At 40.9% G+C, this 17,063-nt stretch overlaps 1 protein-coding gene across 2 annotated transcripts in view; it reads left to right on the top strand.

Moving 5' to 3' along the window:
* slc41a2b (solute carrier family 41 member 2b) overlaps nucleotides 1-17,063 on the top strand; it is a 53,094-nt gene that overhangs the window by 769 nt on the left and 35,262 nt on the right. The window contains exons 2-6 of one of the 2 annotated variants that reach the window (XM_059325829.1): nucleotides 1,338-2,018; nucleotides 4,751-4,858; nucleotides 8,946-9,017; nucleotides 10,996-11,140; nucleotides 12,352-12,498. In XM_059325829.1, the coding sequence (XP_059181812.1) occupies nucleotides 1,476-2,018; nucleotides 4,751-4,858; nucleotides 8,946-9,017; nucleotides 10,996-11,140; nucleotides 12,352-12,498 (1,015 nt within the window). In that variant the 5' untranslated portion in view covers nucleotides 1,338-1,475. The remainder of the gene's footprint in view (nucleotides 1-1,337; nucleotides 2,019-4,750; nucleotides 4,859-8,945; nucleotides 9,018-10,995; nucleotides 11,141-12,351; nucleotides 12,499-17,063) is intronic. The other variant, XM_059325830.1, reaches the window with a different exon arrangement.

Here is a 17,063-nt window from a genome sequence, read left to right as displayed (position 1 = left end):
TACTGAGGGCCACTTCAAGTGAGGGTGCGGGCGTTCTAAATAGGGATCAACCGATATCGCTATTGAAATCGGAAATTGGGCGATATGGACAGCCCTAATAATAGCTCAAATAGCTAAATCAGGTATAGGTGACAATGGATCCGATCTATTCAATTTATTTAGAGATTTATATACCATATACATTTTATAGTCATTTTTTTTTTAAATTACTATTAGTTTTGAGCAGCTTTTGCTGCATTTAAATTGACTTGTACATCCTATTATTTGTAGAGTGTAGAGCACAATGTATTATTTTAAATTGATGTATTCATTTGTTACATTTTATTTAAGCTAAAGCAGCATTTTAATCATCTTATGACTTTTTAAAGTCAAAACCATATGTACAATAGTCCTCCACCTTTTCTTTATCTCTTGCTTCTCTCTCAAACATAAACTGGCTCTGCTCTCTGCCACACACACACACACACACACACACACCACAACCACAACCACCACCACCACCACCACCACCACCATGGTGTTCTTCATCTCAACCCGTATCTTGTGCTCTCATTGGCTGCAGTTAGACAGATTCGCTGACAGATTTAGCATGCGAGACATCTGGAATGTGTCGGCGAGCCCCTCGGCTTGTGTCTTTGAACAGTTCACACATCATAACCGTCGCCTCTAGGAATGAGAGCCAAGCCAATGCCGATTTGACTCTGATCTGGCTTTTTTCGGGGAGCTCCAAAAAATGTTGGTGAGAGGAAGATCGTTCCTAAAATGCAGTGTAAACTAGCTATGACACATAAATAAATGATCCAAGTCACTTCCACACAGTGAGGCATACAGCTTATAATTTAATAACTCTTAGTCTTAAAGGTTTTTGACCTTCTGCTTCAACTATGCTAGTTTTCAGTCGTACAATAACTAAAACCTGTTCAACAGGATTTGCGATTCATGCTGCATGACTCTCTCACTTTCACAAAATTTGTCCAGAACAGAATTGTGACAGTGACGGGAGACCAAAAACTATTTTGAAGATGCAGTGTCTTAAAGGTTTAAAACAACCTGTAGCTACTGTAATGATGTGGGCACTTTTAATTCAAACTCCTGTCTCTCCTGTTGATGTAAAGTTGCACAGGTTTCTTCAAAGCTGACTTTGTCGTTGGAAAACAGCTGTGACACATTAAGAGCCTTGGTTCTCTCGTTTCCAATAATGCAGGTTTTTGTTCCTCTTTATAAGAAGTGACTCAGCTGTTCCGTGTCAGTATAATATAAACTTAAATATTGCTTCAGACTGCCTGCTCTCTCAGCTATTCTCTCCTCTGTTATATTTCCTTGTGTATTTTCCTCAGACTGATGAGTCCCTGAAGCTGATTTCCAACATGGATGGTGCACCTGAGCCAGTCTAAACCACTTTTACTGTATATCATTTTTACACTGCTCTCAGACTGGATGACTGGAGATGAGACTCTGCAGGCCTACACCACATCATGAGTATCCAGAGTCTGGGAGGAGCTATAGGGGATTCCCTGGGCTCTAGCCTGACGGTGCGTATGAGCGGAGCAGGTGGCGGGTGGAGTGCTCTCTCTCTCAAACCTGTTTCCTCTGGCCGGATCTCCTCTGTGTTCCAGACCATGGTTCCCACCGGTTATACCAAGCTACAGGAAGAGCGGCTCGCCATGGTGGACCTCGGAGCTAAGCCTGAAGTCAGTCCGCTTCAGAATGGCTACAGACAAGAGACATCACACATAGAAGGCCGACGGCTCCTGGACCGGGCCTCTCGGTCCTCTGTGACTTTATCTGACTGTGGAGATGGAGGCTACTCTGAAACTGAGCCCATGCTGGCTGAGAGGAGGCTCTCCGGGGAGGAGGCAGATGAGGAGGAGGAAGAGGATGAGGAGGAAGGGCTGGGGTCTACTGCGCAGAATATGCCTAAGGAGTCACCACTGGCCATGGCGCTGCAGATCTTGCTGCCTTTCCTGTTAGCTGGTTTTGGAACTGTATCAGCTGGAATGGTGCTGGATATTGTGCAGGTAAGCTGAGCCACAATGCAACTATTATTCAAACTGCATAGCTGAGAGCTCAGACATGGTGGCATTTAGGCTGATTCCAGTTTATTACATCTTGGGTCTTTTTCATAGTTGGAGCCATTGTTTTTATCAGTTATGATAACACTGTATCAGCAAAGTAATTACTGAGATGTGGGAACATGGTGTCATCACTAGAACAAAGTCTGAAGAGGCAAAACACAATCAGTCAGACAATCAGGCAGGTTCTATGCAAACCCAACAGTTTATCCAGATCATCTAAAGCACTTTATTTGCAGTTAAAACCAAAAGTGAGCCCACTTTTGGTTTTACCAAATTGTGCTCAACTACCTTATAATAGTAGGTCATAGTTGAAACAGGGAGTCTGTATTTTAAATCAAGCATGGGCTGAATCTCTATGTCCACACACACAGATGCATATTTATGGGGCTGTCCCACTGTCAAATCATCAAGGAAGGAATAAGAGGGAAAACAATTCACAGAGTTATGACATTAAAAACGCGGGGGAAGCACCTAAGCGATAAAAAATCAGGAACACGTGTGTTTAACCTGGCATATTACATTTATACAGAAACAACTCCAATGATTTTAACTGACACGTATTAAATACATGAAATCAGAGGAATGCAAGCATAACCTGTATAGAGAGCAAACAAAATTACGTATTTTTGTAGGCCAAACCGAAAGTAGAATCACAATAGGGTCTATTGAGAATTTGCCTATATTTTGGATCATGGCAGAAATTATGCTCTGGGGAAAACAAACATTTCGAGTAAAGTTAAAAGGTAACGTAATGCTATAGTGAACTACACCATGGTCACTACTGTTTTGCTTCAGACAGTCTCCGACAAGCTAACCAGCGGATTTTGACAAGCTAGCCTAATATATATTGTTTATTCACATTAGCACTGAAGAACACGACTAGAGGCTGTAAGACGGACTAGTGAGAGAGTTACCCTCCGTGTCCAGCGTGATGACGTTTAATAACCCCAACAACCACTATAGTCTCAATTAGCCACTTGTAAGCAACAGCCTTTTTAAGCACACATAAAAACTCCAAAATTCACAAGTGGTGGTATTTTCTAACATATTTTATGTTGTACAACAAAACACAAACATCTCTCTAGCTTGTGTTAACAACAGACCTTATTTAAGACATCTAGGGGGAAAAGAGGTACTGCCTCAAGCAAAGGAGATCAAGTATCTCTATAGTGAGGGTCGAACGGAGTGTGAGATGGACAGGTGGTTTGGTGCGGCGTCAGCAGTGATGCGGGCGTTGTACCGGACCATCGTGGTGAAGAAGGAGCTGAGCCTGAAGGCAAAGCTCTCGATTTACCGGTCCATCTACGTTCCAACCCTTACCTATGGTCATGAGGTCTGGGTAGTGACTGAAAGAACAAAATCGCGGATACAAGCGGCTGAAATGAGCTTACTCCGTAGGGTGGATGGGCTCGAACCTTAGAGATAGGGTGAGGAGCTCAGACATCCGGAGGGGGCTCGGAGTAGAGTTGCTCCTCCTTCACGTCGAAAGGAGTCAGCCGAGGTGGTTTGGGCATCTGGTAAGGATCCTCCCGGGCGCCTCCCGCTACAGGTGTTCCGGGCACGTCCAACTGGTAGGAGGCCCCGGGGAAGACCCAGGACACGGTGGAGGGATTATATCTCTCGCCTGGCCTGGGAACGCCTTGGGGTCCCCCAGGAGGAGCTGGACGTTGTGGCTGGGGAGAGGGACGCCTGGAATGCCCTGCTTAGCCTGCTGCCCACGCGACCCGGCCCCGGATAAGCGGACGAGAATGGATGGATGGATGGATAACCAAAAACCCATTCAAAATCCTCTTTGAGTTTGAGGGATTAGACCCCATAGCACTAAAATGCCAATTTACTTCCGGGTTTAAGGACTCCCTATTACACACCAAGTTAATTCGTCCATAAGCCATTCACAGTATTGCAATATCAACTTATCGAGCCAAGCTATCATGTCCGTTGTGTTTACGCAAGTGTTTTTTTTTATGTAAGAATGTCACCAACATATTAGCTAACATGACTTACTACGCTGTATCACCAAGTCGAATTCCTAAATAATGGTACTGAATTCACCACATAACGTTATCTACAGTAGCTGCATGGGTAGTCAACTCCTCTAATGTGAAGTTAGCAAGCTAACTTTCCACAGGCTAATGTTTATGGAACTTATGGTGACTGTTTCATTAGAATGAAATGACATAACATGGATAACTGTGATTAATCATAAGGTGAATAAAACTTAAATTGCTTTAACATTATTCTGCCTGAGTCACGGCAGATAGATTTTCATCAGCTTGGGTTGTTTAACAATGAAGACAACAATTTCCATAATCCCACACTACTTCACAACATCATCAAAATCTATCTTTTCTTGTTATTTTTTTATATTTTTTAAGACCCCTAGTGGCAGAAATGACAAACTGTGAGTTAGGGGTGTGTTTTTGTCTTGATTGACAGATATATCCGTTGCTTACTTCATGCATCCAGAAAATTTAGAATTTTTTTGCTCCAAGCTTCAAGCATTAGCTAACAAGATGGCCGTGATGTTTTCAAGATTTGTCACCTTTTTTGAATTTCTGCCAGGATTCTTTACAAGTGGGACAAACCACTCTGTTGAGTCTACTGGATTCAGTAAACGGCTTCATAGGTGCATATGCAAATGGTGAATTGTTGCCTGATATAAATGTCATTCACAGCACTGGGAAGCATTCCAGTACATCACAGAGATTTTCATCTTGGTACCTGCCCTGCTTGGCCTCAAGGGAAACCTGGAGATGACTCTGGCCTCAAGGCTGTCTACAGCGGTGAGGCAAACACACACACACAAACACACTGACTCTCTCTGACCACAGTCAGAACGACACACTACCAGGGAAGTGTTTTATATACAGGATGAAGTGTGAGGAAACAAACTAATTAAAGGTTTTATGCTCAGCTGGAATGGATTTAGCTTTTCTCACTAAAACATTTAGGCAGTAAAATGTGTAATGAGAATAATTGAATGCATATACTATTATGTAAAATAGTCAGCTTGCATGACTGAATAACTGACATCTCATATATCCTCAGAATGCAGTTTCAGCTGGCTTCAGCTAGTTTGACTGACATATGGTCGTCCTGTTTTCTTCCTATAGATGACATGTATAATTTTCTGACACAACGTGTTCTTGTTGTAATTAGATGGCTGGAGTCCAGCATCATGCTGCATTGACTCTGTTTGCCTGTTTTTATGCTACAGACTAGTCGACAGAAAGTTTTTGTTGTGTTGCAACATTAGAAAAGTTTCCAGCCAGCCCAAGTGGCACTTCAGGGACAGAAAAGTAAAGCCAATGCAGAAATGTCTTAAACCTGCATTCTTCTTGGGGCCAGCAGTGGGCAAATCCACTGGTTCCAAAAAGAAGTCTGGTTGTATATAAGTCTATGAGAAAATGATCCTACTTCTTACTTGATTTATTACCTCAATAAACATTCTCATGATGAGATTATGGTTTCAATTGCTAATTTTAGTCCTCTTCAATACAGCATGGTGTTCATTTTGTAAAACGTGGTCCTATTTAGAGTACTATAGATGATAAAGCAGGGCATACTTTGGGGCAAGACAAATGTCTTGTTCAGTGTTCGGTGGTACTAAAAGACCCTTTAAAAAGTCCACTCTTCTTTGGACCATGCTGACTTATCTCTCGACACCTCACGATACGATTATGACTTAGAGGGCTACGATGCAATTATAAAACAATAATGGCTGCTGAGGTCTAGTTAAGGGGACTTCGTGCCCACGTCCTTAGAACTGCCATCACATTGCTTTTTTTATTTATAATCTTTGAAGATAGAATCATGATGCATCTTATTATCAAGACTTTCTTCTTTTTTTCAAGCATTTCACTAACCTCTCAAATATGGTCACTTCTGGCTCCAAAAATCCAAGATGGAGACAACCAAAATACCAAACTAGAGGCTTCAAAATGGTGGTCCACAAACCAACGGGTCACATCACATGTTCCACTTATCTCATACTTTCTGAGTCAGCCTCACAACACGTCCTTGTAGCTGCTGTGGTCCACTAGATGTGTGGTGTCATTGTGTGGGTGTAGTTGTTTATGAGGCGTTACATCATTTTTTGTGGTGGTGTCTGAGCTCCACAGACTAAGCCTCTTTCAGTGTAGCTGTTATTGTTCACCTCTGTGATGTTCCACTCTGTAATTACAGCTGGTACGTCTTCTGCTCTGTCAGGTGGAATGGAGAAGAAAACAGGAACTCTGGAATACTGACCTTGTTTGTCAGTGCAGCTGCCTCAGCTTTCACTGCCCCCATCTAAGTTCAAGTTATAATTACTTTGGGAAGTTTAATGTAAGAATTATTTTGGAGCATCTTGAATGGATTTTGGTGGAAGAGCTTTGCGGATTAGGAATTAGTGGAGGAATTTGCTGATCTAGCAGAGTGAGGGGTGATTTCCTGCAGAGGGAGGTGGGACGCACTGCTGCAACCAGGATGGTCCAACAGTCAGATGGCAGATTTATGGCTCCACTTTTGTCCTCCCTGCGCAAACAGTGCAAAAAGTGAGAAGCAGTAAGGAGAGAACAGGTTAGGCAACAGAGAACCACAAGTGCAAATATTTGCAGCACGTGATAACCCATGAAACTATGTCATAAACCAGTGGAATTACAATCCTATTACAATCGTGTCCACAGCTGCCTGAAGCACTTAGTCAGCAGAAGCTGTTGGACACTTTTCAGTGTATCCACGTCTTTGTGTTTGTCTCTTTTTACTCAAACTCGAAAAGCAGAAGAATCCGAAGAAATGATAAACCGAATTCTCTCTTTGTTTGGTTTTTGGCTCTTCCTTTTGGCCTCCAGCTCTCTGCATACAGGCTCCACATTCACACTGCTGTGTCAACACGGACAGCAGAGCTCAGTGTGAGCTGATACTCCTCAGTGGTGTCCCAAATAACTATTTGTCTTTGTATTCATGTTCTCCTCAGGCTCAGCTATGAGACAGTGGTTCAGAGTGTTTTCCATTTTATCACAGCTATTTCAGTTTTTGAATTTGTGAAAGTGTTACTTACATTTCATACAGAATGTATCCAATGTTAATCCAAATTTGTATAGACTTATGCATTGATATGGGCAGATGGAACCTGTCCAGTCCAAAGGCTTGTGTATATTTAAAACCATGGCTCACCTCTAGCTCAATATCATTTCTGTGGTAAAGCTGCAGAACAGAGCCTCAAACTCCAAGAACACTGCATGTTAAATTTCCCAAAATGTGAATAGAACTTGTGGGCTTGTGGTTATGACATGGGAAGTTGTGTACAAGATTTTCTTGTGATCAAGTCATGAGAACACTGGAGTGTGGACAGCAAATACTCCTCTCTGTCATTCTTTGCTTCTTTACATATGATGATCCCTTTGGGAATATCAACACTTTCCTCAAACGTATTATAAAATACCAAAGGAAAACTTGATTCAACAAAATTTACAATGTTTTAACGTACCATACCCTGAAAAACGAACTTCCATGGGCTTCATCATTTCTAAAAATGTCTCCAAAAATATGCAGCAACTCAGGGGTGGACTCCTTAATGTGGGTGCCTTAATGTTGAAAAATAAAATCACGGCAGAAGTGCCCTCCAGGGTGCCCTTTCAGTGGTGCTGGTGCCCGACCGCATACAGCAGGTGCCCTTTCTTATTATTTTTGCCTCTGCACATCAAGCCCTCCGAGTCCGCCAGTGTCACAACTTGTGAACTCCGGAAATAAAATTTCCACTTCTGAGGCTCTGAATACCAGTGGGGAGTTCATATGGACTTTTTTAATGAACACAGTGAACCTGACCCCATTTGAAGACTGCATTTTATTAAACCTTCCCTGTCTGGTTATGTTATGAATTTGTAGTCTCCAAGCCAAGCTTAAAAGACGGCTCCTTCATAATTTCTTGACAAAACTTTATTTCTTCTTGACGGGACAAAAACTCCTTGAGAGCCACAGAATACCTATATTATACAACTGTATACACAGTCTGTTAACCACGACTACATATCCATCTTCATGCATAAAATCAGTGGAAAGCTCCTTTTAATTGATTAATCAATTGTCAGGAAATACACTGGCAACATCATCATCAACATCAGTTAATCTTCTGAGCATTTTTTAGCTGCAACCAGCAGCTCGGTTGGATGGTTGGATGGTTGGTTGGTTGGTTGGTTGGTTGGATGGTTGGTTGGTTGGATGGTTGGTTGGTTGGTTGGTTGGTTGGTTGGTTGGATGGTTGGTTGGTTGGTTGGTTGGTTGGTTGGTTGGTTGGTTGGTTGGTTGGTTGGTTGGTTGGATGGTTGGTTGGTTGGTGGGCAACCAACCAACCATCCAACCAAGCAATTTTCACACTCTCTAGTGGACACAGCTTTCACCCGAGAAGGCTGGATTTGGTATGGAGCTTAAGTGTGTTTTTGTGGTTGTGTGTGTTGCAACTGTTGTTTTCAAGCCAATTGAACTTGTACCAGTAACTAAGATTGGTCTACAAAGACCGCCAAATTCTATTTTTAATCACTTCATTTCAGTCCAGATTATAATGTTTTTCACCTGTCAAAGACCAAACTAAAGTTGAAAAATAAATCACCAGATCATTTTCTATTGGTTGTAGATGTAGCAGTCATTAACTGTATTAAATATGATTAATTCATTTAATTCCGCAAATTTGACATGTCAATGTTGATTTAGTAGTCAAAGGGAGTGCTTGTGAGTCAGAGTCTTATCTCTGCTTGAGTTTGGAGACACATTTTAGTCTGCATGCAAAACATTATCAAACTACATTATGGGAGAGAGAAAACTTGTGAAATGTTACTAATTGTTTCCTTTATGTTTTTTTAATCCTTTATCCTGTCCTGTTTCCCAACACAGGTGAATGTGGGCAAGATGGATTCTCCCATAGAGAAGTGGAATCTCATCATAGGCAACCTGGCACTGAAGCAGGTAACGCACACAGTCTTTATGTACATGCATGCACAGCCATTATTGCCTTTCCATTATGTGTATATCAATTCAGTGATTTTTTTGAATTAGTCCCACTTTTTATATTTTGACTTGCGTTTTTACAAATATGCCCTATGACTTTTTTTACTCGTAAACGCAACTTTACCGATTTGTTTTCCATATTTAGTCATGAAAATAATCAAATGAAATTATGACCCTGATTCCAAAACGTTTGGAAGCTGTCTAAAACATAAATAAAAAGAGTTTGAAAATTTGTGAATTATTTTTTAAATATATTTTAATTAGAAACTGGGAGATGACAAGATATTTAATGTTCAGACTGATAAAGTTTATTGTTTATTGTAAATTCATTTTGACTCTCATTCCCAAAAAGTTGCGATAGAATTTTACCACTCTATTTCATCGTCTTTTGTTTTAACAACACTCCGAAAGTGTTTAGGAACTGAGGCCACTAACTGTGAAGTTCTGAAAGAGACATTCTTTCCCATTCTTGCTTGATATACGACTTCCGTTGCTCAGAAGTCTGTCTTTGGTCTGGACTGCAGGCGGGCCAGTCAAGTACCTGCACTTTTTCCTTTGAAGTCATGCTGCTGTAACATGAGCAGAATGTGTCTTAGCATTCTCTTGCCTAAATAAGCAGGATTTCCCTGGAAGAGACGTTGTCTGGTTGGTAACATGTGTTGCTCCAAAACACATTTGGACCTTTCAGCATGAATGGTGCCTCCTCAGGTGTGACCGTTACCCATGATGCCATGGGCCCTAACACACCCTCATACCATCACAGATGCTTTTGGACTTTGCGCTTGTAACAATATGGATGGTCCTTTTCATCTTTAGCCCGGAGGACACAACGTCTATGATTTCCATAAACAACTTGAAATGTGGACTCGTCAGATCACAGCACACTTTTCACTTTGCATCAGTCCATCTCTGATGACCTCGGGCCCAGAGATGTTAGCGGTGTTTCTGGATGTTGTTGACATGTTGTTGATTTGCCCCTTAAATGCAGAGATTTCTCTGAATCCTCTGAATCTTTTAATGATTTTATTGACTATAGATGGTGAAATACATGAATTCCTTGCAGTTATTTGTTGGGAAACATTGTTCTTAAACTATTGGCTTATTTGTTTTTCACAAAGTGTTGAACCTCATTCCATCCTTGCTTGTAAACAACTGAATCTTTCCAGGATGCCCCTTTCATACCCAATCATGATACTATCAGCTGTTACCAATGAACCCGTAAACCTGTGGAATGTTCCAAACAGCTGTTGAACATTCTGCAGCTTTCCTGGTCATTTATTTTAGCTGGCATCGAATTCAGAATAAGCTTATATTTACAAAAATCCATTAAGCTGATAAGGTAAAACATTAAATGTGTTGTCTTTGTACAATTTGTTCAAATGATCACTTTGTGCTTTAATAACATTGTTCACAGCATTTGTATTTGAGGTTGTATATTTAATACATGCATAACATGTCACCTACATATTATTTATGTAACCCTAAGGATGTTATATGGTGTGGAATATCTATGATGCACATCACCACCACCAACTGTTGTAATTGGTTGGATCTGGGTGGGCGTTCACTCAGACTGTTTTATTGATCTGTATGTGTTTGCATGTGTGTAGTTAGACCGGGAACGTTCTCTGCTAATCATCTACCCACACAGTGATAAACACACCATCACACATGCAGCTTCATAGTGTTTTGAAGAACTGTTTGTCCGACATGTTGTGCAACACAAAAGCAGGAAGTGTTATGTAATGGATTGGAAAAATCTACCTGGATTGTATTGTAATGTTTTTAAAAGTATTTCAGAGTCATGTTTACATAGAGCATAACCTACATAACATACTCTTAGCACTGTTTCCCTGTTTTCACACACATAGTACTGCTTGTTTTCTCTATTCAATAAAAAAGCACAATGATAAATCCCACTCCCTGTCTCCTCCAGGTTCAAGCCACAGTGGTGGGTTTCCTGGCCGCCGTAGCAGCCGTGGTTCTTGGTTGGATCCCAGAAGGGAAGTTCCAGATGAGCCACGCTGTCCTGCTCTGCTCCAGCAGCGTGGCCACGGCCTTTATAGCCTCCCTGCTGCAGGGTAAACACATACACACACACACACACACACACACACACACACACAGTTCAAAATAAACTGTTAATACTGTCTCTGTGGAGAAGCTGGGTCACTTCTGTCCTCCTCACAGCCTGTAACAAAAACATGTATTTCTTTCCAGTTTTTCCTCTATGTGCACTCAACAGCAGTGCAGCACTGCTGTCAAAACATAAGCACCACCACTAAATAAACGCAATTAATTCCAGTATTTAATGGTAACGTTTGGCTGGGATGCGCCAGAAAAATTACTGTTACTGGGAATAACTCTAGTTCAATGAGCAGAGACACATACCAGCACACAGAAATAACGAGGCCGAGACGGAGCAGCAGTACCCCGTGTGTCAGCAGCACAGATGTCCTCATACACAATAACCTTTTATTTTAAGGTTCATAAAATGTGCACACGTAAATGTTTATGTAGCATATTACCCCAGACATCTCTGTAATGTTACGTTACAGCAGCTGCAGTGTTATTATCCATGTTTATTTGCATATAGAGCGCAAAGAGTGATCAGATAAGCCAGGAACCATGTTAAACTGGGATATTTACAAAAATGCCAGAGCGAGAGGTGGTGGGAGTGTGGCTATAGATTTACCTGGGCCACTCAAATGCCAAGACCATCATCTTTTAAACCAGTGAGGCGATTTGAGTAATGTGACTCTGATAGCTTAATTAAGAACGGAACAATATCCAATACTAATAGTAAAGAGGGTTGTGTTAATTGGAATTCTTTGATACTCATGAAATGTTTAGCATTTTCTTATTGAATTGCTGAAAATGTGTTCATTCAGCACATGATTCGGATGAGAAAAATGTGCCTAAATCATAAAACACAGAATTCTGGAAAAATACAAAACGGAATTTGAAAAAGTTTAAACGCATTTCATAGCCACGCAGGCTTCACAATATTGATTTGACATTATTTGTCTTGTATTGTATGTTCAATAAAAGTGCATATTCTCAAGTTTTTAAACATGTCATTAGATGGAAATGGACAACTGTGTACAGATATGTGTCAGGCCTTCTTGTGTCAGTAGATGTGGTGAATATCTTCTGGCGGCAGAAAATCAAACTGCCTTGCTTTAAAATCACCAGAGTGGAAACACTGCACAGCCTGGTTATATGATTATGTGAAAGTAACCAGTTAAGTGATGACCGTTCAAGTTCTCCACCCTTTTTGTGTCATGTTCAGGTATCATCATGGTGGGTGTAATTGTGGGTTCCAAGAAGACGGGCATTAACCCAGACAACGTAGCCACGCCCATTGCCGCCAGTTTTGGTGACCTCATAACCTTGGCGATCCTGGCCTGGATAAGCCAGGGCCTCTACAAGTGCCTGGGTAGGTGAACAGCTTCTACCTATAGCTCACTGCTACAGTCATAGGCAAGCCATATAACTACATCAGTGTCTAACCATGTCCCACAAAGAGCCAACAGTCTGCAGGTTTTTGTTACAGCCAATCATATCAGCAGGGGATTTTACACCATGCTGAAGGAGTGCTATCAGTAGATGAAATCCTGGTTGTTGAAGAGTTAGAGTCCACACTGATCTTTGTTCAGGATTGTACACTGTGTTCAGTACAAAAAAGTGAAAGTGCCTTTCGGTACAAAACTACAGGGGCAATATACTGTTAATTTTACACTCACAATATCACTAAGCAAAAGGGTGGGTGGAAAGGATAACCAGAAGTAGAGACATTTAGAAGAATATGTGTCCTTCTCGTAGGCTGTAAATAAATAATGGATGTAGTCACGGTAACATCACCCATTGGTTTGTTGACTGCCCGATTGAAGCATGGAGTTAGGCGTCATGGCTGTTGTTCTTGCTTTACGTCAGTTGCCAACTTTGGTTTGTGATACCGGGAGAGACCATATTTGGACTGGGCGTGACGACGAGAGTATCTAAAAAGAAACTCTTAAGGCTAAAACAGAATGTACGTTATCTACCAGAAGAATCAAACAGCCGACTCATTGTCGTGTCAGTTAGTACTACTGAACACTGAACAAGACATTTTTAAATGACCAAAATGTTCAAATAAACTTTCATTAACTGAAAACGCACAGTAAGAGGGTCAAAGTTCTGAGAAGAAAACATGACAAACCAGTTTGCGGCTATTCAGGTATACACAGTGCCATGGATATACATTGTTTTATTTTTCTTCTATCCTGATGACAGCTCACCGTGTCAGCGACCTGTTAATCAAAGGTAGCCATGACCAAATCATACCCTGCTTAATCATAAATTTTCTTCTAAATGGGACCATTATTTACATAATTAACATCATATTGTCTTGAATACGACTTGAAACTAGCGATTTAGTCCATAATGATGCCACGAGAATTTTTCTGAGGTAATAATTCAAGTGAGAAGTACTCTCATTTTGTATTAAGATATATTAAGATTAAGATTACAGGTTTAAGGCACTTCCGCTGCCGTCTGGTCCTTCTGCATTACATCATTTCACCAGATACATGCCGCTTTTAATTTAATTTGAAAACATCTTTTTTTTTTTCCAACAGAAAGTTTAATATTAAGTGTGACAGAATAACACCAAATATAGTGAGTGCATTATGTTTGCAACATCTGTTGTCCCATCAGTCCATGATTAAGATAGCTGATAACAATTCAGCACTAGTGATGATATGACAGTATAAATCGTCACAATTATATAATAACATTATGTTTTTAACAGACGTTGTGGTTTATGATTCTTTTTAAGCTTGTCACAAAATCATACTTTAAGACTGAGACAATGCTAGAATATTTATTTCTTCCTTTCTACTTTTTTTAATGGTCATTTCGACTTTTCTCTCAAACTGCATAATGAAAAGAAAAAATGCTCCTACCTGGCCCCAATCCTCTTCTGTAGAAACCAGTTGTGAAAAAGAGAGAGGGAAAAAAAGGTTGTCTAAATGTGTCATAAATCAGGAGAAATACAGGAAAACTATAACTCTGGGAGGAAACTCCGAGAGGAAAATAGAAAATGTCAGGCTGACATTCTATCAGGCACTTTGATCCGTGTAGAGCTGATGATGCAGGAATGTCTAATTAATGAATACCGGTCAATTCATGTGGCTTAATGCTCAGAGCTGTTGGTTAGTTTGTACAGGCTTAGTGTGATCATGGACCCGACTGAAACTAAAGAAATGTGCAGCAATGGGTGAAAAAGGTAACACATAACTCAGTAACATGACTGATTAGTCTATTTTTTATTATCTGTACATGACATATACATACATAAGATGATGTAATATTATTGCTAAAATTATATATAATTTTGTCCTAGTTATAATAAGCTTTGGTGATACAAAACACATTGACAATCACTTAATTTGGTCCGTCATGTCCGTTAGAAATGGTTTTAAATCCACATCTTTGACTGTAGTAAGACACTTCTCTCAGTTAGCCAGCAGAGGGCCCTCCTGCCTCACTCTGTAGCAGCACGACTCAGTTACAGAACACACCGTCTCTTTTCCTCTTTCTGCACATTCCACATGTTTAATTCATGTCACACCCAGACCTTCGTTGCACCACCTTGTATCACTTAATACAGCAAACACTAGGAGCTGTTTCCTCTGGAAAGAGTCTCATATTAACTCTGAATAAGACCTGTCTGGTCTCATTTAATGACATAGATGTTCACCACAGTGAAAGCAACAATTTAACACTGTGAGCTAAAAGTCTTAAACCCACTTCAGATTTCATATTGCCATGGCTGGGCAGCAGTGGGAGGCTGTCTGGCTGTGTCACTGTCAGGACAGTGGCTCTGTTGTTCTTGAGCGCGGCCAAGCCGACACTGTCCTGCTAAATTGGAACTAATGGTCAGTTTACTGTCAACTAAACAGCATTTAAATCACATGATTATCTTTGCAGATAAGAACTTAATGCTTTTAATTTCATAGTAAACCAGCTAAGAAGAGATGAGACACCGGCTGGACATGGTTGCTTCAGGAGCCGTATTGAGCCCAGTCAGGTTTATTTATGAAGTGCTTTTAACAAACAGGATTGTTACAGAGTGCTTCAGTGAGAAGACTCTGGAATAGATAAAAGCAGGGATAATGAGTGCATGAGACGGAGCACAAACACCAAGAAATAGGGCCAAAGCTTTTGAGCAAGCACAGTATGTGGCAACACTGGGCCATTTCAGGGTTGTCCACAAGAGAATTGAGTCTATGCTGTAGACAAAATGGGAAGAGATGGCTGGCATTGAGTTAAATGAATATATCGGACTGGGTCTAGACTCAAATGCTGAGAAACCGAATGCACATACAAGTCATATATCCTACTATTATGACAAATTGCCCACAATTACAAAGAACAGGAAGAGCATCGTCAATGTATTTTAGTATTTTTAATTCACCACATCATTACGTGCAACCAAAACTGGCAGAAGGCTGGGCCTTAAAAAGTGCCAGAAAGCAGAACTGCTCCATGGCTAAATGCCTGGATTAAAGTATTTGGGTTAATATATTTAACAGACAACTTAAAGTAGCAATTTTCGACAAAAAAATACTGTATAGAGTTACAAAGTAGGAGTGGTTTCTGAAAGTTTTCTTTTAAGATATCCTCAAAGTTCTTCAACATAGACAGACAGGACTCTTTGACTATAATGACATTACGGAGGTGTTTTGTGGCCATCAGTTTTAATAGTTTAACCTTTTTTTTTTTTTTGAAATCATGTTTTCTACATCAAGTTGGCATTATAGATGACTTTGATGCTTCATTGACATGACAATGGGCGAGAGGCGGGGTACATCCTGGACAGGTTGACAGATCGCTATCACAGGGCAGACATCAGTCACCAATTAAACCTAAGCATGTTTTTGGACTGTGGGAGAAAACCGGAGGACCCAAAGAGAACCCATGCTGACAAGGGGAGAAATTGAATTTGAACTTGTGACAGTGCTAACCACTACACCACCGTGTAGCGCTCCGCTAGACTAACCTCGACTTAATTAACTATTGGTACCAGGTCCTCTTGTCTATTTTGTTTCCCACTTTGGGATAGTGTGAAATTTAAGCTGAACAATGCCATGTGAAACTGCGGGGATATCATGTTCGGTGCCACACTCACTGTATCCTTTAATCAGCAACAATTCTGACTGCACTTTGTCAATTGGATGGGATAGTAAACATAGTGTATGGCTCAATGTATGCCCTGGTTTTAGGGCTGCCATTCTTTAAAATCGGGGGGGATCAGAATCCCCCCCTGAAGGGTTGTTTCTGCAAGCTGTCCCACATTGTGCAAGTGATGATTCTCTCTGACTAATCAATGATCTGTACTCTCGCTTGGAACCTCAACCAAAAAAAAACTAGTGGTTCCAAAAAAGTACATGGTACCAACCATAGGACTGTGACAATATGCACTGTTTCTTACTGGGGTGAAAAAGCAGTGTATTCCTGTGGTTTGCAGTTAGCTGCGAATACCTCCGCTGCCACCGATGTCACTGAACGTGAACTGAGACTCAACCAAAACAGTAAAGTTGTGGGCTGTTAAACCAAAACAACAAGCTGAAAGATGCCAAAAGCTCAGTAGAGCTGAGAGGAACTGCCATCTTCTCTACTGAGTGCTTCACACTCACTGTGGAATTCACAAAGAAAGGTTTGCAGCCGCTAATAGCACCATGAATTGTGCATCAATTGCAACCGCAATCTGCCACATTTTAAGGTCCGATTCACAAAAGAGATTGTGTTAATGACATTACAACGCAATCACGCCCATTAAGCCCTTTTGCCTCTGATTGCAATTATCCATGTGGCAAAATATAAATCCACTTGAGGCAAATGCATCAGTTGTGAGGGGTGAAGCCCGAAAATACTCTCAATTGGACGTATTAGAGTTCGGCAAGCGTGTCAGAACTCTGCGATTAAGTCAAGTAAGCTGTTGTTGTTGTTTTTAATGGG

This window comes from Centropristis striata, chromosome 22, assembly GCF_030273125.1.
Source record: "Centropristis striata isolate RG_2023a ecotype Rhode Island chromosome 22, C.striata_1.0, whole genome shotgun sequence".
Classification (NCBI taxonomy): domain Eukaryota; kingdom Metazoa; phylum Chordata; class Actinopteri; order Perciformes; family Serranidae; genus Centropristis; species Centropristis striata.
The sequence above is the reverse complement of the archived record's forward strand: the minus strand, read 5'-3'. Positions and strand labels throughout refer to the sequence as shown.